Consider the following 27,530-nt stretch of genomic DNA (forward strand, 5'->3'; position numbering starts at 1 on the left):
TCCCCTCTCGAGAGATTTCAGTTTAAAATCAACCGAGAGAAAACTAAGAGCCAAAACATAGACATTGGTTGAGCATCACACTAGATCTAGGTTAGAGTTCTTGTACCTATTAATCTTGAGAGTTGTGCACTCTATAAATGGATATGTGTCGGCTTGAGTGACAAAGAGTAATTGTCTTCACCAAGAAAAGTCTTCATCAACTAAGAGTAATTTTGGTTCGTGAAGAAGTCCGTCGAAGGTTTGAAGATCACCGACTAGTGCAGAACAGGGCAATAGCACCGGTTCGTAAGGCCCTTTAGTGCCGGTTACATAACCGGCACTAAATTATGGTCACTAAAGCCCCCCCCCCCCCTTTAGTACCGGTTCAGCATGAACCGGTGCTAAAGGGCAACCACGTGGCACGAGCCAGCTCCGGGGGCCTGGAGCCCTTTAGTACCGGTTGGTAAGACCAACCGGTACTATAAGGTTTGGGGATTTTTAGTTTTATGATTTCTTTTTCATTTAATTTTGTGTTTCCATTTTAATTCTTTTTCGTTTGCTGGTATTTTACGATACTACACATTGTACACGTTATGCATATATATATATAAATAGAATTTCTAGTAGAACCAATCATCGAGTTCAACATGATTGTCATAATATTATAAGCGTTCATATATAACACCACAAAAGCAAATCACTTAAGTTCAGAACGAAGAACACGGACATGAAAGGACAAGTACTAATTAAGAGCAGCATGAAGAACTAGCTAAATCCACTCCTGCTAGCTACTCTCTCTCTCTCGTAAAATAGCATAGAACATGTATAGCTCTCCTGATTGATCATACTGGAGCATGCCGATGAACCTGTCTCCTAATCGTGGGCTGCGCTTCTCATTGCTGCCCCTAGTACTTCTCTGCGATCATTAACAATTTTCCTCCAATCTTTCACTATTAAGCATTCATCGCTTCTAGAAATTCTGAATGCATTCATGTGCAATGCAGGATATCTTGGCCGTAAGCTAACAATTGACATCTGACCTTTAGTCTCGATCCCCTGAGGCACAACTGTCATCGGGAGTCCCTGTTGAAGAACATCGTATAGTACTTAATTAATATACTTAGCAATGAAAGTTTAGCAAAAAAAATATGTATGCAAAATATGCACTGAGGACAAATAGTAAATATCTTACCATCATTCCTAAATAGATGTGACCGTAATTCAATACCATCACTATTGGTCGCACGTTTTGAGTACTAACATTTCTAAGTGCAGAAAGAAAATTTGTCTTGACAGTATGAAGATCCTCAAGCCATGAAACATAATGACTTATCTCCTCGTAGTTTAGTTCAGCGCCGGGACAGTAGTAGGCCCTGTCTACCAAGCGCCGGACATGTTTGGTTGAATGGAGATAAGCTGTCAATAGAAATTAGTTGTCAGTTATTTTTGAATAAGCAATATCAAAGACAAAAATATAGTTGAGAAGAACTCACATAATGGTAGAACTGGAGGCGTCTGCACATCGACCCATATGTCTCTATTACCTTCAATATCATCTTCCGGACGAATATCAAAGGTGATAACCATACCAAGCTCAAATGCATAAGCCTTGCATAGTGCTTGCCAAGTTTTGCATTCAAAATAGGTGTACGTGTGTGCATTGTATACTTTGACGTTGAAAGTATAACCATCATGCTCAGTTTTTAGGTAAGCTCTCTTTACCTCCATAGTTTCCATATCTTTGAAACCTATCTTATCTAAGACAAAAATTCTTGCATGGCAGGGGATGCGCTAGTAGAATAGTGAAAATTAAAAATTATAAGTCAGGCAAATGAAACATATATAAGTCATGCTTAATTACGAAAACAGACTTGTCGTTGTGACTTACTGTATCGAATTCGAAAGTCTCATCCAGCTTGATGCTGAATCGCGTACCATCAACAAGGAAATTTCTGTCGCATTGGCCGCGCTGGTCTTCACAGCATCCGCACATAATGAAATTTTTTCCGTCGTCAGACGACATTTCCTATGTTCATATTAGGCGAAACATTAAACACTTACTAATTCAATTAATTCAACTACTTCTATTAATTCAACTAAGCATTTACTAAAAATAAACTAGTTATATTAATTCAACTAGTTATATTAATTCAACTACTTATATTAGTTCAACTAGTTCAAAGTAAGCATTTACTAAAAATAAACTAGTTATATTAACTCAACTAGTTCAAAAAGTAAGCATTTACTAAAAATAAACTAGTTCTATATATTAATTCAACTAGTTCAACTAAACATTTACTAAAAATAAACTAGTTTTATTAATTCAACTAGTTCAAAGGAAGCATTTACTAAAAATAAACTAGTTCTATATATTAATTCAACTAGTTCAACTAAACACTTACTAATTCAATTAATTCAACTACTTCTATTAATTCAACTAAGCATTTACTAAAAATAAACTAGTTATATTAATTCAACTAGTTATATTAATTCAACTAGTTATATTAATTCAACTAGTTATATTAGTTCAACTAGTTCAAAGTAAGCATTTACTAAAAATAAACTAGTTATATTAATTCAACTAGTTCAAAAAGTAAGCATTTACTAAAAATAAACTAGTTCTATATATTAATTTAACTAGTTCAACTAAACACTTACTAATTCAATTATTTCAACTGCTTCTATTAATTCAACTAAGCATTTACTAAAAATAAACTAGTTATATTAATTCAATTAGTTCAAGTAAGCATTTACTAAAAATAAACTAGTTCTATATATTAATTCAACTAGTTCAACTAAGCATTTACTAAAAATAAACTAGTTCTATATATTAATTCAACTAGTTCAACTAAGCATTATATTTACTAAAAATAAACTAGTTATTATATTAATTCAACTAGTTCAACTAAGCATTTACTAAAAATAAACTAGTTCGTTCTATATATTAATTCAACTAGTTCAACTAAACATTAACATATTTCTAATTAATCGATGATAACATTTCTAACATTCTAAAAATAAACTAGATAGTTCTAATTCATCTAAACATTATAGAAAACAGAAAATAAGTAAAAATATATGTGTGTGTGTGTGTACGTACATGTGTAGTGTACGTGTAGTGTGTGTGTGTGTGTGTGTTTGTGTGTGTCGGTGCGTGTGTAGTGTGTGTGTAGTGTGTGTGTGTGTGTGTGTATGTGTGTGTGTGTGTATGCGTGTGTGTGTATGGAGTGGGCCGGGCGCGTACGGGTGGCGGGGGCAGCGACGACGGGCGGCGGGGGCCGGGGACGGCGACGAGACGGGCCGGCGACGGCCGGGGATGGCGACGAGATGGGCGCGGCAGGGGCGGCGGCGACGACGGGCGGCGGGGGCGGCGACGACGACGGGCGGCGGGGGCGGCGAGGGCGACGGCACGGCGGCACGGCGGCGTCGGCGTCGTCGTCGAGATCGAGACTCTCTCGCGCAAGAAGTGGAACGAAGCGGCAATGAGATAACTGATTTTTCGTAAGTGTCATATATATAGGGGGAGCCTTTAATACCGGTTAGAGCCACCAACCGGTACTAAAGGCCAATTTTGGCCAGCCCAAGCGGCGGGAAACTGGGCCTTTAGTACCGGTTGGTGGCTCCAACCGGTACTACAGGGCAACACATTAGTACCGGTTGGAGCCACCAACCGGTACTAATGCCCCAACCTCCTTCTTCTTCTTCTTCTTCCTCTTCTCCTTCTTCTTCCTCCTTCTTCCTCTTCTTATTCTTCTTCTTCTTCTTCTCCTTCTTCTTCTTATTTCTGCGTAGTTTTTGTATAGTTTTTTCTTTTCTGCTATATTTATTTTCTTCTATTTATTTGTGAATAGTTTTTCATCTAGTTTGCCAAAATTCAACATTTTCAGAGTTCATTTTGTAGTGATTTTCAATTTCATGGTTATTTTGTAAACGATTGAAAAATAGCAAAATATTTTTTTTCTGCTTTATTTTTTCTTCGATTTATTTCTGAGTAGTTTTTTCTTTTCTGCTATATTTATTTTTTTTATTTATTTCTGAGTAGTTTTTTTATTTTGTTTTTTCCTTTTCAACTATAGTTTTTCTTCTTTTCTGCTATTTTTTCTTTTCTGCAAAACTTGATGGTCAAAGTCTGGAGTTATAACTTAAAAAAAAGAAATATCGACGTGCAATTAGTTTTTGCCATAACAGAAGAAGTCCGGAGTTGTAATAAGTTATTAAAAATAAAAAAGAGGTGCAATGCTCGTTAATTTGCTTCAAGCCTTTCGGAATAGTGTAAACTGCACTGCGCATAGCTCCATGCATTCTACCGTATTCCTGAAGGCTTGAAGCTAAGCAACGTGATCATTGAGCCTCTTCTTCATCGTCTCTGCACTCAGGGCTTATAAACCGCTCCTGGTCCCTCTCACTTCGCGAGGTGGGACTAAAAAACAGCTTTGACATGGTACTACTCTTATTACAAACATTGTAAACATAATTTGACCCAAATCGAAGTTCACCACAATTTGACCCAAATCCACCGTCACCCCCTTCTCGTCGGTCAACACGATCCGTAGGGCGCCGCGGCGGAGGACGATCTCGCCATCGATGAAGTGTAGGGTACGTGCCGATGCGAGGTCTGCTGCAAAGGAGACGTGCCAGCATACGTCAAACTCCATCTCACCGTAACTAAGGATTTAGATCATATATTTCACCTTGAGCCTCAGCTAGGAAAAAATTTCGCGCAGAAAACCACATGGACCAAGCCAAGTACAAATATGAATATCGACCCAAATCGAAGTTCACCATACCATGGAGTTGTAATAAGTTATTAAAAATAAAGAAGAGGTGCAATGCTCGTTAATTTGCTTCAAGCCTTTCGGAATAGTGTAAACTGCACTGCGCATAGCTCCATGCAGTCTACCGTATTCCTGAAGGCTTGAAGCTAAGCAACGTGAGCATTGAGCCTCTTCTTCATCGCCTATGCATTCAGGGCTTATAAACCGCTCCTGGTCCCTCTCACTTCGCGAGGTGGGACTAAAAAACAGCTTGTCATAACCTCATTAACCGCGGTTCGTGGTACAAACCGGCACTAAATGGTGGTGGTGGGGCCATAGCCTGACCGCAGGCTGACACAGAATCTTTAGTATCAGTTCATGGCACGAACCGGTACTAAAGGTTCGCCACGAACCAGTGCTATTGATCGCCGCCACGAACCGGCACTAGTGTACACATTAGTGCCGGCTGAAATTCCAACCGGCACTATTGTGCTTCACATTTGACCCTTTTTCTACTAGTGAGTATCTACCACGAGTGAAATCAACCGAAGTCTGATCAGCTTTGAGTTGAACAGAGAATAGGACGGAGAGAGGTTTGCTAATGTGTTCAATCACATGTCTCTCTGATGAAGCACAAACTAGCGAGATGCTAATTCGCGCGTTTAGATGGCCCGATCTTTCACGACGATCCTTGATCAACTGTTCTTCCACCTGGTCCCTCAACCTCCAATAATAAGATTCACCCGTGTATGAAAATACACGAACAAAAATAACGATCCCCTCGGATCAGCACGTAGGCGTCGATATGATGATCAACCCTCCGTCGCTAATAGATTTTCTCAATGGAAAAAATCACAGAAAATACTCACAATTGGGCCGTTCGAAACATGGACGTTTTCTGAGTTTTTTCATAACTCACGGATAAACAAAAACTGATCTGATTACAAGGCCGTAGCCTGGCTTTTTATATGCCAAAAAATAGTACGTCAACTTTAGACCTAGATGCTTAGACTCCAACTCCCTCACGTCATGTGCTAACTAGGAAAAACAAATCCTAACAAGAAAAGGAAAAGGACTCACGTACGTGCTAGCTAGCTAGCTCGTTGACTCAAACAAAAGGATAAGAATCTAACAAATCTGCACCAGGATTCTACCTATCGCAACTTGATACGGAGGGGTACGAAAATTAGGCTCCACCGAAGCCAGCGCTGGCTCTGCCTTAATCTCCTGTATTTTCTTGTAAGATGCATGGTGCCGTTCTGATTCCTTTTTATTCTGAAAACCAATTTGATCTCCTGCCATTTTATGCGTATGTGACTTTTCTTCTCTCTTCACTTTGATCAAACATAATTGTACACCTTTAGACTCCATGCGTATAGGCCTCTGCACTAACGTGCCAATGACATCTCCTGGTTTCAATGCATGCATCATATAATTGGTCTCTGGTCTGCTAATTGCCAAATTGATTCTCGGCCCACAAAGTTCACGTACATGACCATCCTTTCCTCGATGAAATCTGACCGCTTGCATGGCATTAGTTTCCGTAACATTTTTATGACCTCTCTGCTTAACTGCCTTAGCTTCGATAGAATTAACAATCGATGATGCCATGCCCGTATCACTCTCCAACCAGACGTAGTCATTTGGCACAAGGGTGAACTCGTCTACCAAATTCAACTATCACCATTGAGCACCATTGGTTCCTCCTCTACTGCATTTCTTTCAGCAATTCATATTGTGTATTGTGTGTTTTGATAGTTATCCTGGTCAATTATATGTGTCGCAGTAACCTATTTACTTCATATAATATATCATGCTCTGAATATCATTCTTGTTATCACTCTCATTCATACCTCCAAAATCACTCGGTTCATCTTCCATATTTGTTTCACAGTTTTGCATGCAAACACTCATCGCATTCAGTATATCATGCCGCTTTATCTGGTTGTGTATAGTGTTCCATCGTGATAGCTAAGATAGTGAGCTATTACACTCGAACAATCATAAGATCTTTCTTCGGAAGATTTGCTTAGCTCTCTGCTTTACTTTCATTCAGTGGAGGTTCTCCAAATTTATCTTTAGTCCTTGATCTACTTAGTTCTTTCCGCTGCTGTAATTGGTTTCAGTTCAAAGTTTTGGAAAGAAATTTTAAATTTTCCACACACCCCTCTGGTCGGTATACTCTCTGTCCTAACACTCTCTTCCATAGCTTCATTGTATGGCTCATCAGCTTAATTCCACGGTAGCTATTACAACTTTGAACACCCCCCTTGTTCTTGAAGATTGGTACTAGTATACTCCTCCTCTATTTCTCGGGCATCTTGTTTGACCAAAAAATGAGCTTAAAAATCTTAGTTAGCCATACTATCACTATGTCTCTAAGTCCTCTCCACACATGAATGGGGATAAACCCATCGGCTTGCCTCGTTTCATCATTTTGAAAGCCTCCCTGAACTCAGGCTCCTAGATTCGCCGCACAAAACATTCGTTACGATCATCAAAGGAGTCTTCCGGCTAAATGGTAGAGTTCTCGTTCTCTCCATTGAACAGTTTGTCAAAGCACTCTCGTCATCTATGCTTGATCTCCTCTCCTTCACCAGAAGTTGACCTATTGCATCCTTGATTTATTTGACTTGGTTGACATCCCTCATTTTCCTATCTCGTATCTTGGCCATCTTATAGATGTATCTTTCGCCTTCCTTTGTGTTTAAAAGCCGATGGAGATCCTCATATGCCCGACCCCTTGCTTCATTCACAACTTGTTTTGCATTCTTCTTTGCCACCTTGTACTTCTCTATATTGTCCGCACTCCTATCCATGTGTAAGCGTCTAAAATAGTCTCATCTCCTTAATAGCCTTCTGGACGTCATTAGTCCACCACCATCTATCTTTAGCTTTGCTTCGCCTTCCCTTGGTCACCCCAAACCCCTCTAAAGCCACGTATCGGACGCAAGTCAGCATCTTCATCCACATATCGTTTACATCACCTCCTTCCTCCCAATGGCCTTCCTTAATAACCCTCTCCTTGAAAGCCTGAGTTTTACCCCCCTTGAGCTTTCACCATTTCGTTCTAGATATTTTGGCGCGCTTATCCCGCTGGATACGATTCCGAAAGTAAAATTCAACCACCATAGGCTTATGTTGAGGGACAATACTCTCTCCTGGTGTCACCTTACAATCTAGGCAAGCATGTATATCTTCTCCTCTCTAGAGGACGAAATCAAACTGGCTAGTGTGTTACCACTACTAAAAGTCACTAGATTGGATTCTCTCTTTCTAAAGAGGGTGTTAGCTATGATCATGTCGTAGGCTAGAGTGAAGCTTAGGGCATCCTCTCCTTGATTTGGGATGCCATAACCAAAGCCTCTATGCACTCCTTCAAAACATGTGTTAGGTGTACCTACATGACCATTAAGGTCTCCCCCTAGGAAGAACTTCTCACCAATATGTACACTCCTAACCATGTCCTTGAGGCCTTCCCAAAACTTCCTCTTGGTGATCTCGTTGTGGCCTACTTGCAGGGCATACGCGTTGACAACATTGGGAACAAAGTCACCAACAACTAGTTTGACCAGGATAATCTGGTCCCCTTGCCTCTTGACATCTACCACTCAACACCTAAGGCTCTTGGTTATCAAGATGCCTACTCCATTTCTGTTGGTAGTTGTCCCTTGTGTACCACACCTTAAAGCTGATATCCTCCACCTCCTTTGCTTTGTCCCTTCCATTTGGTTTCTTGGACGCGCAAAATATCGGCACCTCTCCTCACCGCTGCATCAACTAACTCTCGTAACTTCTTGTCAGGGATCCTACTTTCCAGCTACCTATGTCGATCCTCCTAGGATTGGATAGCTTCCTTGTCCTTTGCACTAGTTGACTGAAATGCAAAGGCCCTTGCTTATTTTTCACTACACCCGGGCGTCGATGTAGTGCTCCACTAAGGATGTAACGACCTGATCCTTGCTCACTTATCACCATATCTAGATCAAGATATGGCGCGCCACCAAGGGGGTGACGACATGGACCTTGCCTAGTTGAAACCACACCCATGTTCCGGTATTGGCACGTTGCTAAGAGGGTTATGCCCCAACGATATTCTTTCAGGTTTCATCTCCATAAGAGTGGCTGAGTTTCGACGTTGGCTCACCAAGTCAATCACAACTCTCCTCCTCTACCCATGCTTGGGACCGGCTATGCTGTGACTACATAGGCAGAGTTGGTCTTTTTAAGGAGTGACAAAAGAAATGGGTTTAGGGAAACTGTCGGAGCAGGTTTGTTTGATTCAACTTCCCCTGTAAGCCAATTTGGGGGTGATGGGATAAGAGAATATATTGTTGGAGATGCTCTAAGAAACGCATAGATACGGCAACCACCGGATGCGCCACCACTGTTGAGGTGTATCTGTTGCTACTGTTCCTTTTTTTTGTGAAAATATGCATATATTATAAAAATTCACTGCAAGTATGAAACCACCCCAAACATAATAAAAATAACATCAAGGTCCCTAGAACACACCGAACGATCACTACCCCTACTGCCGCCAGAGCGAGCCACCAATGTGCCGCTCACATAGCAGAGCTGGCCTGACCTTGTCGATGACAATCAGGAAGTCTTCGTACACGTGCCCTAAGAACTAGCGTCATGGACCCGTAGTCATCTTTGTTCAACCCTTAAGTCGATCTGAAAAGTTTGGCACCAGATCTCGCCATTGTGCACGTACGGGGAGAAACCCTAACCTCACCGTCCCAAGAAGATTTGTAGGAATCTAAGCCGAAGGTGACAAACAAATTCAAGGAGGATCAAATCCTGAAAGACCATCTCAAAGATGAAGCATCGCCATCCATTCAAGCGTCACCCTGTGAGGACTTAAAACCCCTAACCTAAGTCAGAGTGGTAGGCGGAGGGGAGACAAATCCACGGGCCGGCCTGTGAAGGTTCGAGTGTAGGAAAACTTTGGCGTAGTCGCTTACACGTGAGGGCAAGGAAAAGATGTAGTCGTGTGTGCTTGTTGCTATTCGATAATTTTCTTCTACGACCGTGTGAGCAGAAATATCGACACCCTCAACCTTAGCCGCTTCTTGGGGCTAGACCATTTTGGGTGATTCCACTGGTGATATTGTGATGGCAGGTCACTCGCGAGAGGGATGAAAAGACATCACCGGAAACGACATTGTCATCAAGGATCGTGTTGTATTTGTTGGTGCACGGGTCTTCCTTGAACGACAACGGCTGAATCTGGCCCCCGGCAGCATCCTACTGGTGGCCTCTGATGACTCTTCTCCCGTATCGGGATTGCGTTTTGCATGTTTGGCGGAGGAGTTTGAGTGGTCCGTAAACTTTTCTAGGGGGTTGGACCGAAGCAAAGTTCTTTAAAAGATGAAGTACAAGTACACAAAACAGGTTAGATGTTTCCCCCCAAAAACCGAAAAAACTATAACAGGTTAGATGCTATAACCGGTTTTGGAGGTCGTGTAATTCTTTCTCTTGGCATAAAGCACAAGAGTTGCCGTCTCAGCTTCGAATTTTGCTCAGTATCTGTGAAGGTTAAACTGTATGTTTTTGAAGATGAAATCATTCCTGTTGTCCAGAGAGCCCAGGCAACTAGGATGAGATAATGTCAATGACAAAAGGGAGATGCAGACAACCTTTCGGGCTACTGACTACTGTGGGCAAATATATTGCCAACATGCCACAGCAAATGGGCAGTGAATAAATAGATGCGTTCGGATTTCAAAAGCTGATACATATTACATGACACAGGAATAGTCTTGCAGGAAAAAGTTTTTACGGTCAAGTATAGCCCGCGTGTTCAGCCAGTCTTGCAATTTGCAAAAGAAGCAATGCAAACACTTCATGTTTGTAGAGATATCAAATGCTACTAGAAACTTTTGAAATATACCTATCTCGACCAACTACAATCCCATGTGAAAGCACATGCTAGCTCGTGGCAGCTCAATATATATTTGCTTAACGTGAAGCCTCCACCGATCAAAGAGTTTCTTCATTATGACCTCATCAATCGGTCCCCAGGTCTACTCATTTAACGATGTCAGTCTGTCGTGGATGCGCCACTCTTCTCCATATATGCGAGTAGATCGAGACTGGATGGAGGATACACGCAAAACAAAGTCTGCTTTGATGTAGCCCGGTGACTAATCACGCGTCCTCATCTGGCCAATCACATGCATGTACCAGTTAATGGGTGCATGATGTTCCCTGCATAAAGAAAATGTTAAGTGAGATTGAGAGAGAATCAAGATAAATGATAAATGTAAAAAGTTCTTTATTGATCGAAGATTTGGGGGTATTTATACCCCATGTACAAGGCGGTAATTACATATGTGGTAATTGGTGGTTGCTAATTACCCAACTGACCTAAGCATGGATTATTAGGAGTTACTTATTCCTTACGAAAAAAGGTGTATGTGATGTAATGTCTAGCTAGCTACTGGAAAAACCTATCAGTTAATGAACTGGCACCTGTTACGTTCCTAACAAAATTGACTTAACTCGTTTGCTTAGTTGGTTGATTCGAGTACTTAGATCTATGGACTAAATAACCAATCCTACAGCTAGTTGAGGCAATATATATAGACACCTGCATCTGGCCGGTGCCCTAACGTGAAGGCGCTGTATCGATCAGCTAAATCAATCAGTTTCTTAATCAGGACCTAGAGCCAAGTCACGAATTCTGATCTGATCTGGCTGTCCTCGTACTATGATCTGGCTGGCAGCTAATTAATGTGTTGTTAAAATATCCAAACACCATGGGCCCCCATGTGCCTTGCTTCGCTTGATAGCTTTATAATCCCATGCGTCCCCGGCTGAGCTGCTGCACAAATCACTTGCTCTAGCTTCAATTAAGGAGCTAGGCAAGAACCACACAAGCTAGTGAGGCTGGGAGATCGAGCAATTAGCAATGGCAGAGTTCGCGCTTGGGTTGACCAAGTCGGCGGTGGAGGGGACGATAAGCAGGGTGAAGTCGGCGATTGACGAGGAGGGTAAGCAAAGGGTGCGTGTTCAGGACGACCTGGTGTTCATCACCGGGGAGTTTGAAATGATGCAGTCCTTTCTTGGCGTCGCCAATGCCGAGCGCGCCAATAACCCGGTGGTGCGGACATGGGTGAAGCAGCTCCGTGACCTGGCCTTCGATGTCGAGGACTGTGTTGAGTTCGTCATCCACCTTGACAAACCGGCACGCTGGGACTGGGTCCGGCGCTTCACCTCGTCCGTCATCTGCATCGCAAGGCCGCCGCTGCCCCTGGATGTGGCGGTTGCAGACATCAAGCGGCTCAAGACCAGGGTGGAGGATGTAAGCCAGAGGAACACACGCTACAACCTCATCGGTGACTCCGGCTCAAGCTCCAACTCTGCCGTTACTGTTGTCTCCACTCCGGCAGTAGAGCTTAAGCCGGCCGGCGCAGCATCAGCATTCCACACCCTATGCGAGGTGTGGGAGGAAGCGGGGAGGAAGCGACGCGGCACGGATGATCTCAAGAAGTTGATCTTGAGAGGAGGGGGTGACCTTGAAGTCATCTCCCTATGGGGAGGTCAAGAGGCTGCACATCTTGAGGTTATTAAGGAGGCCTACAATGATCCACAGATCTGCCAAGAATTCTGTATCCGTGCACGGGTAAAGCTGCTGCATCCATTCAACCTTGACGAGTTCCTCAAGAGCTTGCTCACTCAGTTCAACTCGGCGGCCTCCCTTCACCGACAAAGGAGCTCTGGGCATTCTCACATCCAGATCCAGGCAACGGATGGCGTATGTGAGAATGACCAGCTCATGCGCCATGTGACAGAGCATAGGTATCTCGTCATCCTGGAAGATGTATGCACTGCGGCAGAGTGGGATGACATCAGAAAGTATCTGCCGGGCAGTAAGAATGGCAGCCGGATAGTCGTGTCAGCGAAGCAATTGGGGCTTGCGGTTTCCTGCGTGCGGAAGTCGTACCAACTAGCGGAGCTCCAAAAGTTCTCTCATGGTCAATCTCTTTGTGCATTCATCAACAAGGTATGCAGTTTTCTTTTCCTTTTGCAAAAACATCCAATCTATTTATCAAACATCATGGCAGTAAAAAATATATCAGAATTAACAGAAATTACATCCATATTCGTAGGCCACCTAGCGACGACTACAAGCACTAAACAACTGTAATAGTATATTACCATAGAAATGCATAGCATTTGGTTAAACTAATTATTAAAAATAATATCAGAATGCCAATTTTCACATACCCAGTGAAATCCATATAGCTCTAATAATATTTTTACCTTGGCCTCCGTATCACCTCGAATAGCTTAGTTACTTATTACTAGCAAACATGCCCGTGCGTTGCAACAGGAGAGAAAAAATTTACACGCTAGCCAAAATAAGTTTGACTCAATACCTTGACATATGAGCGTTCTCTATTTTAACACAGTGACTCGCGATGTTGCGAACATGTTTTATAATTTGCGAATAGTTTTGTAAAATCTAATATTTATTGAAACTGCGAAATTTTTATGATTTCCCACACATTTCTGAATTCACAAACATTTATGATTTCTCAAATATGTTTTTCAAAATTTGCAATGTTTTGAAATTTGGAAATATTGAATTAATTTAAAGAAGGAAAAAACAAAAAAAGAAGTGAGCAAATAAAAGAAAAAGACAAAAGATGAAATGAAAAAAATAGGGGAGTCACGCCTGCGTGCCGGCCGATGAACACGCACCGGGGGAGGGGAGGTGCATCACAAAAAGAGGGGGGGGGGGGGGATCTGCAGAACCTGAGGATAAAGAATTACACTCTAGCCAAATAAGTATGACTCAATACCCTGGCATATGAGCGTCCTCTATTTTGACACAATGACTCGTCATGTTGCAACTTATCTTTCTTCCAACCCTTGCTGATGATAGATGTGATATCCATGTGATCGCAATGTAGTCGACATGGTAAATCCCAAGGCAATGAGCTTGCCATTGCACGGCACACTTTTAAACTTTGAAAACAAATCTCATCGACCACAAACTTGCAATTTTTTTTGAGTTTTTCAATATCTTCTAAAATTTCGTGGACATTTTTGTCATATTCACGAATTTGTTTTGAATACACGATTATTTTTCAAAATCATGAACATAGTCTTATTTCCTGTCATTTTTTTCCAAATTTTGATTTTTTTAATAATTTGCGAACACTCTTCTAAAATCACTAATATTTTTAAAACTGCGATTTTTTTATGATGTCCCACACATTTTTCAAATCACAAATATTTTATGATTTCTTGAACGTGATTTAAATTTTTTGCAATGTTTTGAAATTTGGAAATCTCAAATTAATTTAAAAAAGGAATATATATTTTGGAATATTTTGTCCCAAACCCTTATTCTGCTAACATCACCGTGCGCCCCCACCTGCCTCCTACTCCTCCGGCGCACAACACCTCCATCTGCCCACGATTCCCCTTCCCCCGATCTACTTTCTGCTCCGCCAGCGCCGCCCTCCCCCCATCACCTTATTCCCCCACCGGCGCCGCCCTACATCGATCGACCTTCTTCCCCTGCCGGCGCCGCCCTCCCCCCATCCAACTTCTTCCCAGCCGGCGCGGCCCTCCCCCAATCCACCTTCTTCCCACGCCGGCCCCGACCTCCTCGATCCACCTTCTTCCCCCGTCGGCGCCGCCCCACCCGTACCTGCTTCTTCCCCCGCCGGCGCCGCAGGGCTGCACCTCCGAGTGCCCTCAGCTTGGTCTCCCGTCGCCCCTGCCCACCGTCACCCATCCCCCACGCCCGGATCCGCAGCTCCTCCTCGATGTGGATCAAGCCTGTGTCGCCGGACCACTTCTCCTGGCCTACCTCCCTCCGCTTCTGTCACGGGACGGCGACCGGCCATAGCGACGACGGGCTTTGCCTCTCTCGCTTGACATCCGCAGCGGAGGCGCAGCTCCTCCCCCGCGCAGCCCAGGTGCTCCCTTCCTCCACCCTGCTTCCCCGTCATTGCAAAGTTGACAAAAAGCGCCAGGTAGCCATGGAGTTTTCATCTTTGTTTTTTGATTTCCTTCCCAATTCCTTTCTTGCACTGCAGTTCGCTCTGCCCACTATGTCCATCCCCTCGCATGGCGTGCAGTTTCCCGGTGGTGCGCTGGTGGTTTCCCCAAGTTCAGTAGCTACTTGCCCATGTTGTCGTTTGAGTTCGCTGGAGGGACAGAGGAGGTGCTCTCGTGAGGGGAAGCCGGCATCGTGACCATGCCGTCCAAATGGCACCGCACTGCAATCCCACTTCTTCACTGTGTTCTGGTGCCGAAAAAATTTTCAGGGACCCAAAAATTCTTTTCAATTTATGTTTGATGTGCACACAGTAACGCAGGAGAAGAGAGCAGATCGCACCCCCGCAGGGCCACCAAGTTCGTGGTTCGCCGCCCCTCTGTCCCCCTCTTCCACCTCCCATCCTCCGTCGCTGGAGCAGCACGGTCATGGGCGTGCAGTGCACTGCGACTCCTCGTGCAGTGCAGATCGGGCATCAGGTGGTTAGGTTGCCGGGTATGTGCAGTGAGAAGAGCCATCACATCGGATTTTTCGGACTGCTGGGCTGCCGCACCCGAGCACCTGCGTCCCGAGCCATGAGATCAAGGACGAGCAGCAGCTTGCTAGGCTTGGGAGTTAACAATTTTTTTGTGTATTTCCTGTTGATTTTGGTTGTGCAGTCCACTACGTGAGTGGAAGCAGCACACCCGTCGGCACCGTGCAGTCCCTGGGCTTGGATCTCACAATTTTGTGTGTGTTTTTCAGCTTTTTTGTTGTTGATTTTGGTCATGTCCACCGCGTGAGTGTAAGCAGCACAGCCGGCGGCACCGTGCAGTCGAGTATGTGGGTGGAAGCAAACCATGTGCACGACGCAAGCGTTTCGTGCGGTGCGGACGTGCAGTTCGCCGGCGACGACGCCCTGGAACAGTAGCCGCCCATGCGCAATTCAGAAAGAGCTTCTTTTGCTCTTTTTTTCTGTAGATTTCTAACAACATTTATTGCTCTGTATGCTACCCAAGTTTGTTGCTCCACTGTGTATATTACCTGCTTGCTCGTGATGGACATTTGTTGGTTCATTGTGCTAGCCAATCATTTCACTACTGCAGTATGTTTCAACTTATGAGGTTCCATCAGTCTGCGAAAATGCATTCTTTCATGCACATTGCCCTGTTGAAGCTAGGGTCCAGTGCAAATGTGCAATGCTTTTGCTGGGAAAACTTGTTGCTGTAGTACTAAGCATGCAGCGACTGAAGCAAAGCAGTTGGTTGCTTGCTTGTTGGAGATCTCAGTCGGTCAGGTCAGTGCAGCAAAAGTAGGAGCTGGGCAAAGGTTAGCATTGACCTAGGAATTCATTTAAAAAATCATGCAGATGCGGTGCACTTTGGTCTTGAAAAAAGTCTACTATGAAGGACTCTTCAGTACAGTCCATTTCAAACAAAATGTACTTAAAAAACATGCAAAAAATGCAGTGCACTTTGGTCTGAAAAAAGTCCACTACGAAGGACTTTTCAATACACACATTTTAAAATAAAAATGCATTTAAAAAATCATGCAAACGCAGTGCGCTCTGGTCTTGAAAAAAGTCCACTACGAAGGACTTTTGTACAATCCATTTAAAACAAAAAATGCATTTAGAAACCATGCAGCTCGCTTGCCCCGTTGCCCGTCCGATGCAGTGCGGTTTTCATTCTGAAGCAGTGCGGTCGGCCGTATGATGTTCATCCCGTAAGTGCAAAAAAATTGTTACGAAAGCGAAAAAAAGTAATGCGGTTCACTTCTTGATAGTGTTGTGGTTCATTCACACCCGATGTGAAGTGCACTCTACTTTCTCGTCCTTGAAAAAAAATAAGTTTGAATAAAAGAAACCATGCAATTCTCTTACCCGTATGATGCAGTGCGGTTTTTCGTTCGTTGCAGTGCGGTTTTCAGTCGGATGAAGTACCCACGTCGATCTGAGTGTCACGAAAAACAGAGTGTCCGCATTTCGGTAAATTCGAAATTCCTCTTAAACCGTAAAGAATTAGAAAGAGTGTTCTACATGAAAGAGTTGCGCATCGTCGATATATTTCCAACGGCGTATCGTTTGAATCATTCCGACCAGCTGTTTACAAAAATTTCGCCAAAAACGGCCGATGCCACTCGTCGTCCGCCGCACAATTTTCAAAATTAACTTAAAACCGTAAGGAATTTCAAAACTATTTCAACATATGAAAGTTGCGCCTCGTTCGTAGCTTTCCAACGGCGTATCGCACGCCTCGTTTCGACAAACGGTTCAAAAACTGGAGGGAAAACATTATCAAAAATTTAAATTTTTTTGAAAAACAGAATTCCGCGATTTAGTAAATTTGAAACTGCTCTTAAACCGTAAGGAATTAGAGAAAAATTTATATATGAAAAAGATGCGCCTCTACAATATCTATCCTATGGCGGAACGTTTGCTTCATTCCGACGAGCGGTTTAGAAGAAATCACGAAAAAACGCTCGCTGCCACTCGTCATGGGCCGCACCATTTTCAAAACTGCTCTTAAACCGTGTGTAATCTCGAAAAGTGTTCAACATGTCGAAGTTGCGCCTAATCCATAGCTTTTCAACGGTATATTACACGCCTCATTCCGATAAACGGTTAAAAAATTAGAGCGAAAATAGTACCGAAAAAAATAACGCGTGCAGTGTTTTTCGCCGAGAAGTTCACTCGTGTGAGTACTGCAGCACACTTGGGTCAAAGAATGACGTGCACTTGCGTTCAGCGTGCAGTGGAAAGTGGTGTGCAGAATAGTTATTCTGCTAATATTAGCGGAATAGACCGTCTGTATATATATATATATATATATATATATATATATATATATATATATATATATATATATACCCCTTCCAATGACATCGCCCCGAGACCCTTTTAATGGATTACTTTTGCCCATCTTCATCCCTCTCATTCGCAAAAATAAAAATATATAGAAATACGAGTGCAAGAAATATATAAAGAACAACAATTATTTGTATGCATATCTTCCCATTTTGTAAAACTTAACAAGTTTTCAGTCTAGCCCATCATAAAGCTTTGTCAATCGACATTTTCAAGGCATCATATCCGAAGGCATGAGGTTTCATCTCTAATCTAAAGTGAACAATAAACATATATTAAAAAAAGCTCCATATACAATTGGTCGTTTGCTAAATGCAAGCATGTGACCATTTCTAGTCGGGAGTGAGTAGCATTGTGCTTTTTAGTAAAGTGAGTCGCATCTCAATCCTTGTTAGAAATGACTTGTTAGGGTAGATGATATTTTTCACTAATATACAAATAGTATGTGATATTTCTCTCATAGCAAAGAGGTGATTTCCCCTATAAAAAAGCAAACAGCCAATCCTTTTTTTCTTATTAAAAAAGGCAATTTACTCTTTCGCTCTATCGCCACACTACAGAACACTCACACTCACTTCTCATTCCCCCGGCCTGCTCTCCTCGCCATGGCGTCGCCTCCGCCACTGTTGTCTTCCCTTGATACCACGGCATTCGGCATGTACGTTCCTCTCACCATAGTCTCCCCATCCCACAGTGTCGCCCGCCCCCTCCTATGTATCCAAAGCCGATTCCCGATGCCAAGGAGTGCACATCATCGTAGCAGAGGGCGACCATTACATTGTGTTTTTGCGTCCATGGTATACGAAATATATATCATGTGATCCTTTCGCCTCTTTTTCTGTCTCCTTATATCAATATTGCAAGGTTTTTTTAGGCCTCAAAAATATTGTTGTCATTTTTTGTTGATTGCTGATATCTTACTTAGAAGGGTGCATTTCCAGCCTCAAGATAGCTAATATCTTATTTAGAAGGATGCTTGCATTTCTTGCTTGACAAAGCAGCGGTTGGTGCAGGTGTGGGGTCCAATGGATCTCTGGTACTTCCCTCGCCGCGAGCCCTTCGACATGGACGGCCACAATGACCAAAAGGATGACGAGGCCAGCGGAGTAGAGTCATGTGGAGCGAGATCGGCCTCTAGTTACGCAAAAAAACATGTATAGTAAATAGACACGAAAAGGCTATGTGAGGTTATCCGAAAATCAGATAAAAAGGTTGCATGGAGGTGTTTTCTTCCTGGTTGAATCATGGTTTGATCTTCCTGGTTGGATCTGACGACATTGACGGTCGAGTAGCGATCCCCTCTCGGAGGTGTTTTCTTCGAGTGTTGTAGATGATGGGGCTCAGCGCATGCGGGGCTGTGCCAACAGGCATTTCCATGTGAGTAGGTTTGTGGCATTGTAGACGATGTTGAATGTAGTCATGCCTGAGATGAAGCTTGGCATAGTAGTCATTGAGCAATAACAGATTGTCTCTTCTTGTTAAATTATTTGGTGCTTATGAATGTAGTTGGAGACCGTCGATAATTGAGTCAAGATATGAAAGGTTCTAACTGTGTAGGTGGAGAACAATCTCACCGGCGGATGATCTCAGAGGTATCGTGACATACACGATCAGCAAAAGATGAGAAAATGTCATCCCAAATGAAAACGAAATCCATATATATATATATATAGACGAGGGGATCATGACACTTCCACTTCAACCAAGAACCTAGTCTACACTAGTACGTATAAAGTTACGAGTTGCTGAAATCCAAACGATCTCAACCATCCGACGCAATCAAGCCCAAGGACTGATGATGAATTTATTGAAAAGGTAAAAATGATGACACATGTGCGACCTGGTTTCCTGAAATCAGCAAATGATAGACATCACAGTGTACTGCCATACGGTTCTTCCGCTAATCTACTATAGAGAGTTCAGTATTTTTTTCTTCTTCTTGAGCGAAATGAGTTTGATCTTGTTGTTTGGCAGATTCGTCCGGATGCCCCTGAAAAACTTGACCAACGGGTCGACAGAAGCATCACCATCTCGGCGTATGATTTCGGTAAGCCTGAGGTTGTTGCACTTGAAATGTGCCAGGTCCTTAGAATATGATTGGCGGCGTTTCATCACCTCCTTTGCCGATTGGAAATCCGAGACCAGTTGAGCAGCGCAGAGGAATGGAACACCAATATATTACGGAATGTTTCGAGCTATGGTAATTAATTGTTGATGAAAGAAGTAGCTGACCTTGCAATGGCGCAGAGTGAGCTTCTGCAGGTTAGGCGAGTTGTGCAGGTATTCGCGCAGCCCGAGGAAGTCGTCGTTGATAAATCCCCCGTCCAGAGAAAAGCTTGTAAGGTTCTCAAACTCGAATACAGGAAAGCTCGAGATTTTCCACCGCGTACTCGCCATCGACTATGGTCAATTTCTGGAGGGAGGAGGAGATGATCTTAGCATTGCTGGTGAGCGAGAGGCAGCACATGTTCAGTTTCAGGTCCTCGAGAGCAGGGCAGCCGGAGCTGCTGATGTGGCTCGCAAGGTCATTCAGTTGCAACTGCAGGCAGGAAAGATGCAACTTTCTGAGCCGGCGGGGCCATGCATCTTGACCTATGTCGCGACGGAGCCAACGGTCGCCGACGACAACGGTGACCCCGTGCAGCCGGAGCTCATCCAGGAGCGCAAACTCATGGCCGCGCAGGAGGTTGGCTGTGAAAGTGTGAAGTCGTCAAAACCGCGGCGGGTATACCTACGGTCGATTTCGAGGCACGGCACGGCGCTCCAGAGGCGCCTCCACCTCGTGGACAGCACGCACGTCCGCACCGTCTGCTGGGCCTTGAGGCGCGACAGGATGACGCAGAGGAGGTCGTCCGGCAGCGCGCTCAGCCGGTCATCGCCCGCATCACCGCCGGCGCCGTCGTCTGCATGGCGTGGACGCTTCGGCTCGGCGGAGGCGTCTGTGGAGCCAAGCATGTCGGTTGTTCTTGATTGCTGCGCGCGTAGGTAGGGGAGACGACTAATCTGCTGGGTGTCGCTGCGCCGCCGCCGCCGCGCCGCCATGACCGTGGAGAAAGATGGGGATCGGGGGTATGAGAGAGGCTAAATGGGCGTTGGGTTTGGGGCCCTTTCTGGTGGCCCCCTTCTGATATTTCATTTTTCTTTCCTTTCAAAGTTTTTTTTTCTATCCCCCCTTTTCTATATTTCCTTTTTATACTTTCTTATGTTATTATTTCGTTCCCCATTTGCACTTGTCAATGTTAAATGTCTTTTGTGGTTTTCTAGAACTGTCCTATAATAGTTGTGAACAATTGCATCATTTTATTCGACAGCAAAAACAATTTTATCTTCCAACCATTTTGAAGAGTCATGGGAACATTTTGTTTGAGAAGCACGATCATTTTAATTTTAGGTACATAAATGGAGGAATCTCGTTAGTGTTTTTCAGTCACCTTTGTGTGCTAGTACTTACTTTCCGCACCGAGCAACTCCAACCACTAGTAGAAAACAGGGCTTTGGTTCAGGCCGGGCAAACCCATTAGTCCCGGTTCAGCCCAGAACCGGGACCCATGGGGGCATAGGTCCCGGTTCATGAGGCCAAGGGGCCGGCCGGGCCATTGTGGGGCATTGGTCCCGGTTCGAGGCTCCAACCGGGACCAATGTGCCTCGCTCTTGGCCCACCACCATTGGTCCCGGTTGGTGGGTTGAATCGGGACCAAAAAGTGTCCTTTAGTCCTGGTTCCAGCCACGAACCGAGACCAATGATATGCATGTATATACCCCTTGTTCGCGAGCAGAGCAGTGGAGTGCTCTATTTTTTTGGAAGAGGTGTGTTGTGCTCTAGCTCACCTCCTATGCACATGAGGTGTTCGGTGAAATGCCCGAGCCACACTTAAGCTTTCTCTTCTCGAAGCTCCTTGTCCAAGCTCCATTTTCCTCAAGATTTGTCTAGGTTTGACGGCCCGTCCTATCCCATCCCCGTTCACACCGCCGTTGATCCCCGCGCCGATCTCGTCGTCTGCACCACCGTGGTGAGCCTCTTGATCTTATGGTAACATCCCAATTTTCAATTTGGATGTTATACATAGATCATCATATGCATATCATTTCATTCTTGCATTTTGTTGTGATCCTGGAAATCTGAAGCAACTCAAGGACCCAAGGAGAGAGAGTTGGAGGTTTCACAAAATTCATATTTGGATTTATTTCAAATTTGAAGAAAGGATCAATTGGATTTTTTATTTTCTCTCTAGTTATTCCCAATATTAAAAAAATATGAGAGAAGATAATATGACTTCTTCAATCTAAGAGAAATATTGGAGAAAGAATTTTAAAATCAAATTATGATTTTATTGGTATTTTATTTGAATTATAAAAATATTGCACGTTTGAAAACTGCATCTTAGTCCAGAAAAATGTTCATCTTGTCGTAAATATTAGGTTTGGACGGTGAATTTTTTTCTGGAATTTTTAGAATTTTCCTCGCGGCGAAATTGTTTAAAAAAAAGTTTCGGACCAACTGGGCCGAAGCCCAGCCGGCCCAGCAAGCCGGCCCAGCGCCCGACCGCCTCATCCCCGAGCGCGAGACGAATCCCGCCGCTACACGCTGCCGAGTCAGGCTAAGACTCCGCGCGCCGTCGCCCCGTCCTCCAAGCTGCGCACCCCCCGGAGGCTTTATAAGCAGCCCCGAGGTCACCGCCTCCTCCTCGTCTCGCCAATGCCGCCCCGCAGTCTCGCCACCAGCGCCGCCGCCGCCTCGCCACCAGCGCCGCCGCCGCTGAGCGCCACCGCCGCCGAAGCCCTCCACCGCCGCCCCGCGCGCTGCCGCCACCGCCGCCGCTCGCCGCCCCGCCTCCCGACGCCCGCGCCATCGCCCGCCGCTGCCGAGTCGCTGTCGTTGCCGTCGACGGCGAACCGGTATGAACCAATTTATTTTTCTCCATTTTTCTTTTATTTGGTTTAGTTAGATCGGTTTTTTAGGGTTTACTTATTTAACGAACGATCGTTCGTCCATTCATTTTAACGAACGGTTTTCGTCGTATAAGTTCTGTTAGCGAATGTTCGTACCGTAGTATTTTTCTTTTAGTTTATTTTTCGGACAGGGACCTATCCGCGAATAGTTTTCTAGTGATTTAGCCCCTAATCTTTAAACTAGCATAACTTTTTACTCGTTTATCCAAATTAGATGAAACCATCGCCTAAATTTTCGTATCGTTCTGTTCTTTCTAGTTAACGAATTTGAATATGATTTTGGTACTATAAAATTTGAGTTTAGTCCAGATTAATAAATGATCTTGTTTCGTTCGTATCTTGAGTTATGTTTCTTCGTTTGTGTTGAATCTTTTTGCAAATCGTAGCTAATAACATGTACCTACTGTTAGGATCTAATCCACGTGATAATATTGCTGTTAGGTTTTACTTTTGTTAGTTTAAGCCTTTTGCTTGTTTCGTGTTTGATTTCGATCTTTTCTCGGTTTCCTTGTTGCTTAGTTTGAGTGATTTCTAATGTATGCTACTGTTTGTTTATGCTAGATTACCCGGAGTGTGAAGCTTGTTACTACGAATCTCTAGAGTTTGCAGATCGTCAGCATGGCAAGTTACACTTCGATCATACTCTTTCATACCCAGTTTTTACTATGCATTAGTATCACTCCTCAAACAATTGCATGAGTAGGATTGGGAACATGTGGTTTGGTTGTAGTACTTGAGGTAGGAAACTAATACCTTTTGATAACCCCGAGAATATACGTTATGCTTATTATTGCTTAGCCATGCTCGTAGACGGGGATTGGATCATGATTCACACATGGAAGTTTGAGAGTTATTTTAATCATGGTTAACATTAAGGTGCCTACTTTAACACACATCTGGGTGGATTGGTTGCAGGCACCTGGGGAATCCAGTGTTGTCCTAGGAGATCCCAGAGTACCCATGTGATCATCCTATGGAATGCCACCTAGGCTCAAAGGGATCGTAAGATTATTCATGCTAGAAACTTCCGTGTGCAGCCACAAGCCATTATGGGCTCTGGCATAGTTGAGTAAGTTGTGTGAGCTCTCGAAGAGGTGGACTAGCAGATGTAGGGGAAAGTAGGTGTATTGGTCTGCCCGGAGTAGAGAGTAAGTGCTTCAGAAAGACTATGTCTCGATCATCCGATCATGGATGCTGTCGAGTCTTGTGGGGAAAAGTGCGCAAACATCTGCAGAGTGTATAAACTAATCATGATTAGCCGTGTCCCCGTTATGGACACCTTGAGTATCTAGTACTTGAATCTATTGATGTGATCTCATCACGTTACTTTAATTAATTTGATTTGGGTTAATGATGATACTTTTAATTGGGATTTGAGTTGGGGTTACCTTCTCAAACAATGGGCAACTTGGGAGTAGTTAAATAAATTTATTCCTTTGTTGTATGGAAAAACTAGCTTTATGCAAAACCTTAAACTTACAGCCTCCACCAGCCAAATATTGCATGTAGATATAGTTCTTGCATTTCATTGCTTTACAGTGTAACTCTGCCAGCATATTCAATGTGCTGACCTACACGGCTGCAACGTCTCATGTTGCAGACTACTCAGATGACGATTAAGGTGCAATAGATCATTGTTTTGCATTCAGCTATGCCGTTGGAGTTGATGGACTCATTTACCTTTGAAGCTTTCGTAGTTATTTAGTTTAGATGGCCTTCAGCCATGATATTTTTGTGTAATCATACTCTTTATGAGGACTCGATATAATAAGTGTGTGATTAAAACTCTGTTATAATTCCTCGAGTATTGTGCATGTCAGCATTACTGATCCAGGGATGACACTGATGCATAGAGACTTGACCGTTGATACGTCTCCAACGTATGTATAATTTTTGATTGTTCCATGCTATTATATTACCTATTTTGGATGTTTATGGGCTTTATTTTACACAACTATATCATTTTTGGGACTAACCTACTAACCGGAGGCCCAGCTCGTATTGCTATTTTTTTTGCCTATTTCAGTATTTCAAAGAAAAAGAATATCAAACAGAGTCCAAACGGAATGAAACCTTCGGGAGCGTGATTTTTGGAACGAACGTGATCCGGAGGACTTGGAGTGCAAGCCAAGAAGCAGCCGAGGCGGCCACGAGATAGGAGGGCACGCCCACCCCTCCTGGGCGCGCCCCCTGTATTTCCCTCACTTTTGAGAACCAAGGTATCAATCCAGTAGGAGGCTCCTAAAAAGTCCCACGCACCTACACAAACAACTAAGAACTCGCAACCAACGCAATAAAGGGGTTGTCAATCCCTTCACGGTCACTTACGAAAGTGAGATCTGATAGAGATAGTATGATAAGATAAATATATTTTAGGTATTTTATAATATAGATGCAGAAACTAAAGATGCAAATAAAAGTAAATTGAAAGCAAATACGATAAGAGATATACCCGGGGGCCATAGGTTTCACTAGAGGCTTCTCTCGAGATAGCATAAGTATTACAGTGGGTGAACAAATTACTGTCGAGCAATTGATAGAAAAGCGCATAGTTATGAGATTATCTAGGCATGATCATGTATATAGGCATCACGTCCATAACAAGTAGACCGACTCCTACCTGCATCTACTACTATTACTCCACACATCGACCGACTCCTGCCTGCATCTAGAGTATTAAGTTCATAAGAACAGAGTAACGCCTTAAGCAAGATGACATGATGTAGAGGGATAAACACATGCAATATGATATAAACCCCATCTTGTTATCCTCGATGGCAACAATACAATACGTGTCTTGCAACCCTTTCTGTCACTGGGTAAGATCACCGCAAGATTGAACCCAAAGCTAAACACTTCTCCCATGGCAAGAAAGATCAATCTAGTAGGCCAAACCAAACTGATAATTCGAAGAGACTTGCAAAGATAACTCAATCATACATAAAAGAGTTCAGAGAAGATTCCAATATTATTCATAGATAAACTTGATCATAAACCCATAATTCATCGGATCTCGACAAACACACCGCAAAAAGAGATTACATCGAATAGATCTCCACAAGAGAGGGGGAGAACATTGTATTGAGATCCAAACAGAGAGAAGAAGCCATCTAGCTAATAACTATGGACCCGTAGGTCTGTGGTAAACTACTCACAACTCATAGGAGGGGAAAGGATGTTGATGTAGAAGCCCTCCGTGATCGATTCCCCCTCCGGCAGAGTGTCGGCGAAGGCTCCAAGATGGGATCTCGCGGATACAGAAGGTTATAGCGGTGGAAATTGTGTTTCGTGGTGCTCCTGGATGTTTTCGGGGTCCGTGGATATATATAGGAGGAAGAAGTACGTCGGTGGACGCCGGAGGGCCCCACGAGACAGGGGGGCACGCCCTAAGGGGGGGAGGGGGGCGCACTCCTATGTCGTGGGGCCCTCGGAGCTTTCTTGACTTGCACTCCAGGCTCTTCGGATCAGATTTGTTCTAAAAATAATGCTCCCGAAGGTTTCATTCCGTTTGGACTCCGTTTGATATTCCTTTTCTTAGAAATACCGAAATAGGCAAAAAACAGCAATATGGGCTGGGCCTCCGGTTGGTAGGTTAGTCCCAAAAATGATATAAATGTGTAGAATAAAGCTCATAAACATCCAAAAGGGGTAATATAATAGCATGGAACAATCAAAAATTATAGATACGTTGGAGACGTATCAAGCATCCCCAAGCTTAATTCCTGCTCGTCCTCGAGTAGGTAAATGATAAAAAGAGAATTTTTGATGTGGAATGCTACCTAGCATAATTCATAATGTAATTTTCTTTCATTGTGGCATGAATGTTCAGATCCAAATGAATACAAAATAAAAGTTCATAAAGACATAAGAAATAGTAATACTTCAAGCATACTAATCAAGGTAATCATGTCTTCTCAAAATAACATGGCTAAAGAAAGTTATCCCTACAAAATCATATAGTCTGGCTGTTGCTCTATCTTCATCACACAAAGTATTTAATCATGCACAACCCCGCAAGCCAAGCAATTGTTTCATACTTTAATAATCTCAAACTCTTTCAACTTTCACGCAATACATGAGCGTGAGCCATGGACATAGCACTATATGTGGAATAGAATGGTGGTTGTGGAGAAGACAAAAAGGAGAAGATAGTCTCACATCAACTAGGCGTATAAACGGACTATGGAGATGCCCATTAATAGATATCAATGTGAGTGAGTAGGGATTGCCATGCAACGGATGCACTAGAGCTATGAATATATGAAAGCTCAACAAAAGAAACTAAGTGGGTGTGCATCCAACTCGCTTGCTCACGAAGACCTAGGGCACTTTTGAGGAAGCCCATCATTGGAATATACAAGCCAAGTTCTATAATGAAAAATTCCCACTAGTATATGAAAGTGACAACATATGAGACTCTCTATCAGGAAGATCATGGTGCTATTTTGAAGCACAAGTGTGGAAAAAAAGATAGTAGCATTGTCCCTTCCCTCTTTTGCTCTCATTTTATTTTTTCTTTTTCTTTTTTTCTTTTTTTTCTTTCTTTGGCCTTTTTCTTTTTCTTTCTCTTTTTGGCCTTTCTCTTTTTTTTTCTTTTTCTCTTTTTTTGTAAAGTACGAAGTCTCATCCCGACTTGTGGGGGAATCATAGCCTTCATCATCCTTTCCTCACGAGGACAATGCTCTAATAATGAAGATCATCACACTTTTATGGATTTACAACTCAAAGCTAGAACAAAATATGACTCTATATGAATGCCTCCAGCGGTGTACCGGGATATGCAATGACTCAAGAGTGACATGTATGAAAATTATGAAGGTGGCCTTGCCACAAATACGATGTCAACTACATGATCATGCAAAGAGCAATATGACAAAAGTAATGTGTGTCATATGAACGGAACGGTGGAAAGTTGCATGGCAATATATCTCGGAATGGATATGGAAATGCCATAATAGGTAGGTATGGTGGCTGTTTC

At 43.4% G+C, this 27,530-nt stretch overlaps 2 protein-coding genes across 2 annotated transcripts; both read left to right on the top strand.

The window, feature by feature from the left end:
* The first annotated feature begins 11,652 nt into the window (after positions 1-11,652).
* LOC123117879 (disease resistance protein Pik-2-like) lies at positions 11,653-13,427 on the top strand. The gene has a single exon (XM_044538546.1). It carries the CDS (start codon positions 11,653-11,655, stop codon positions 12,889-12,891), a length of 1,239 nt encoding a protein of 412 aa, XP_044394481.1. The 3' UTR covers positions 12,892-13,427.
* A 238-nt stretch (positions 13,428-13,665) lies between these two features.
* On the top strand, positions 13,666-15,014 carry LOC123115363 (leucine-rich repeat extensin-like protein 5). The gene is made up of 3 exons (XM_044536531.1): positions 13,666-13,702; positions 14,208-14,677; positions 14,798-15,014. Exons 1-3 carry the CDS (start codon positions 13,666-13,668, stop codon positions 14,954-14,956), a joined length of 666 nt encoding a protein of 221 aa, XP_044392466.1. The 3' UTR covers positions 14,957-15,014.
* Positions 15,015-27,530: the final 12,516 nt, after the last annotated feature.

Source organism: Triticum aestivum, chromosome 5B (genome assembly GCF_018294505.1).
Source record: "Triticum aestivum cultivar Chinese Spring chromosome 5B, IWGSC CS RefSeq v2.1, whole genome shotgun sequence".
Taxonomy (NCBI): Eukaryota; Viridiplantae; Streptophyta; class Magnoliopsida; order Poales; family Poaceae; genus Triticum; species Triticum aestivum.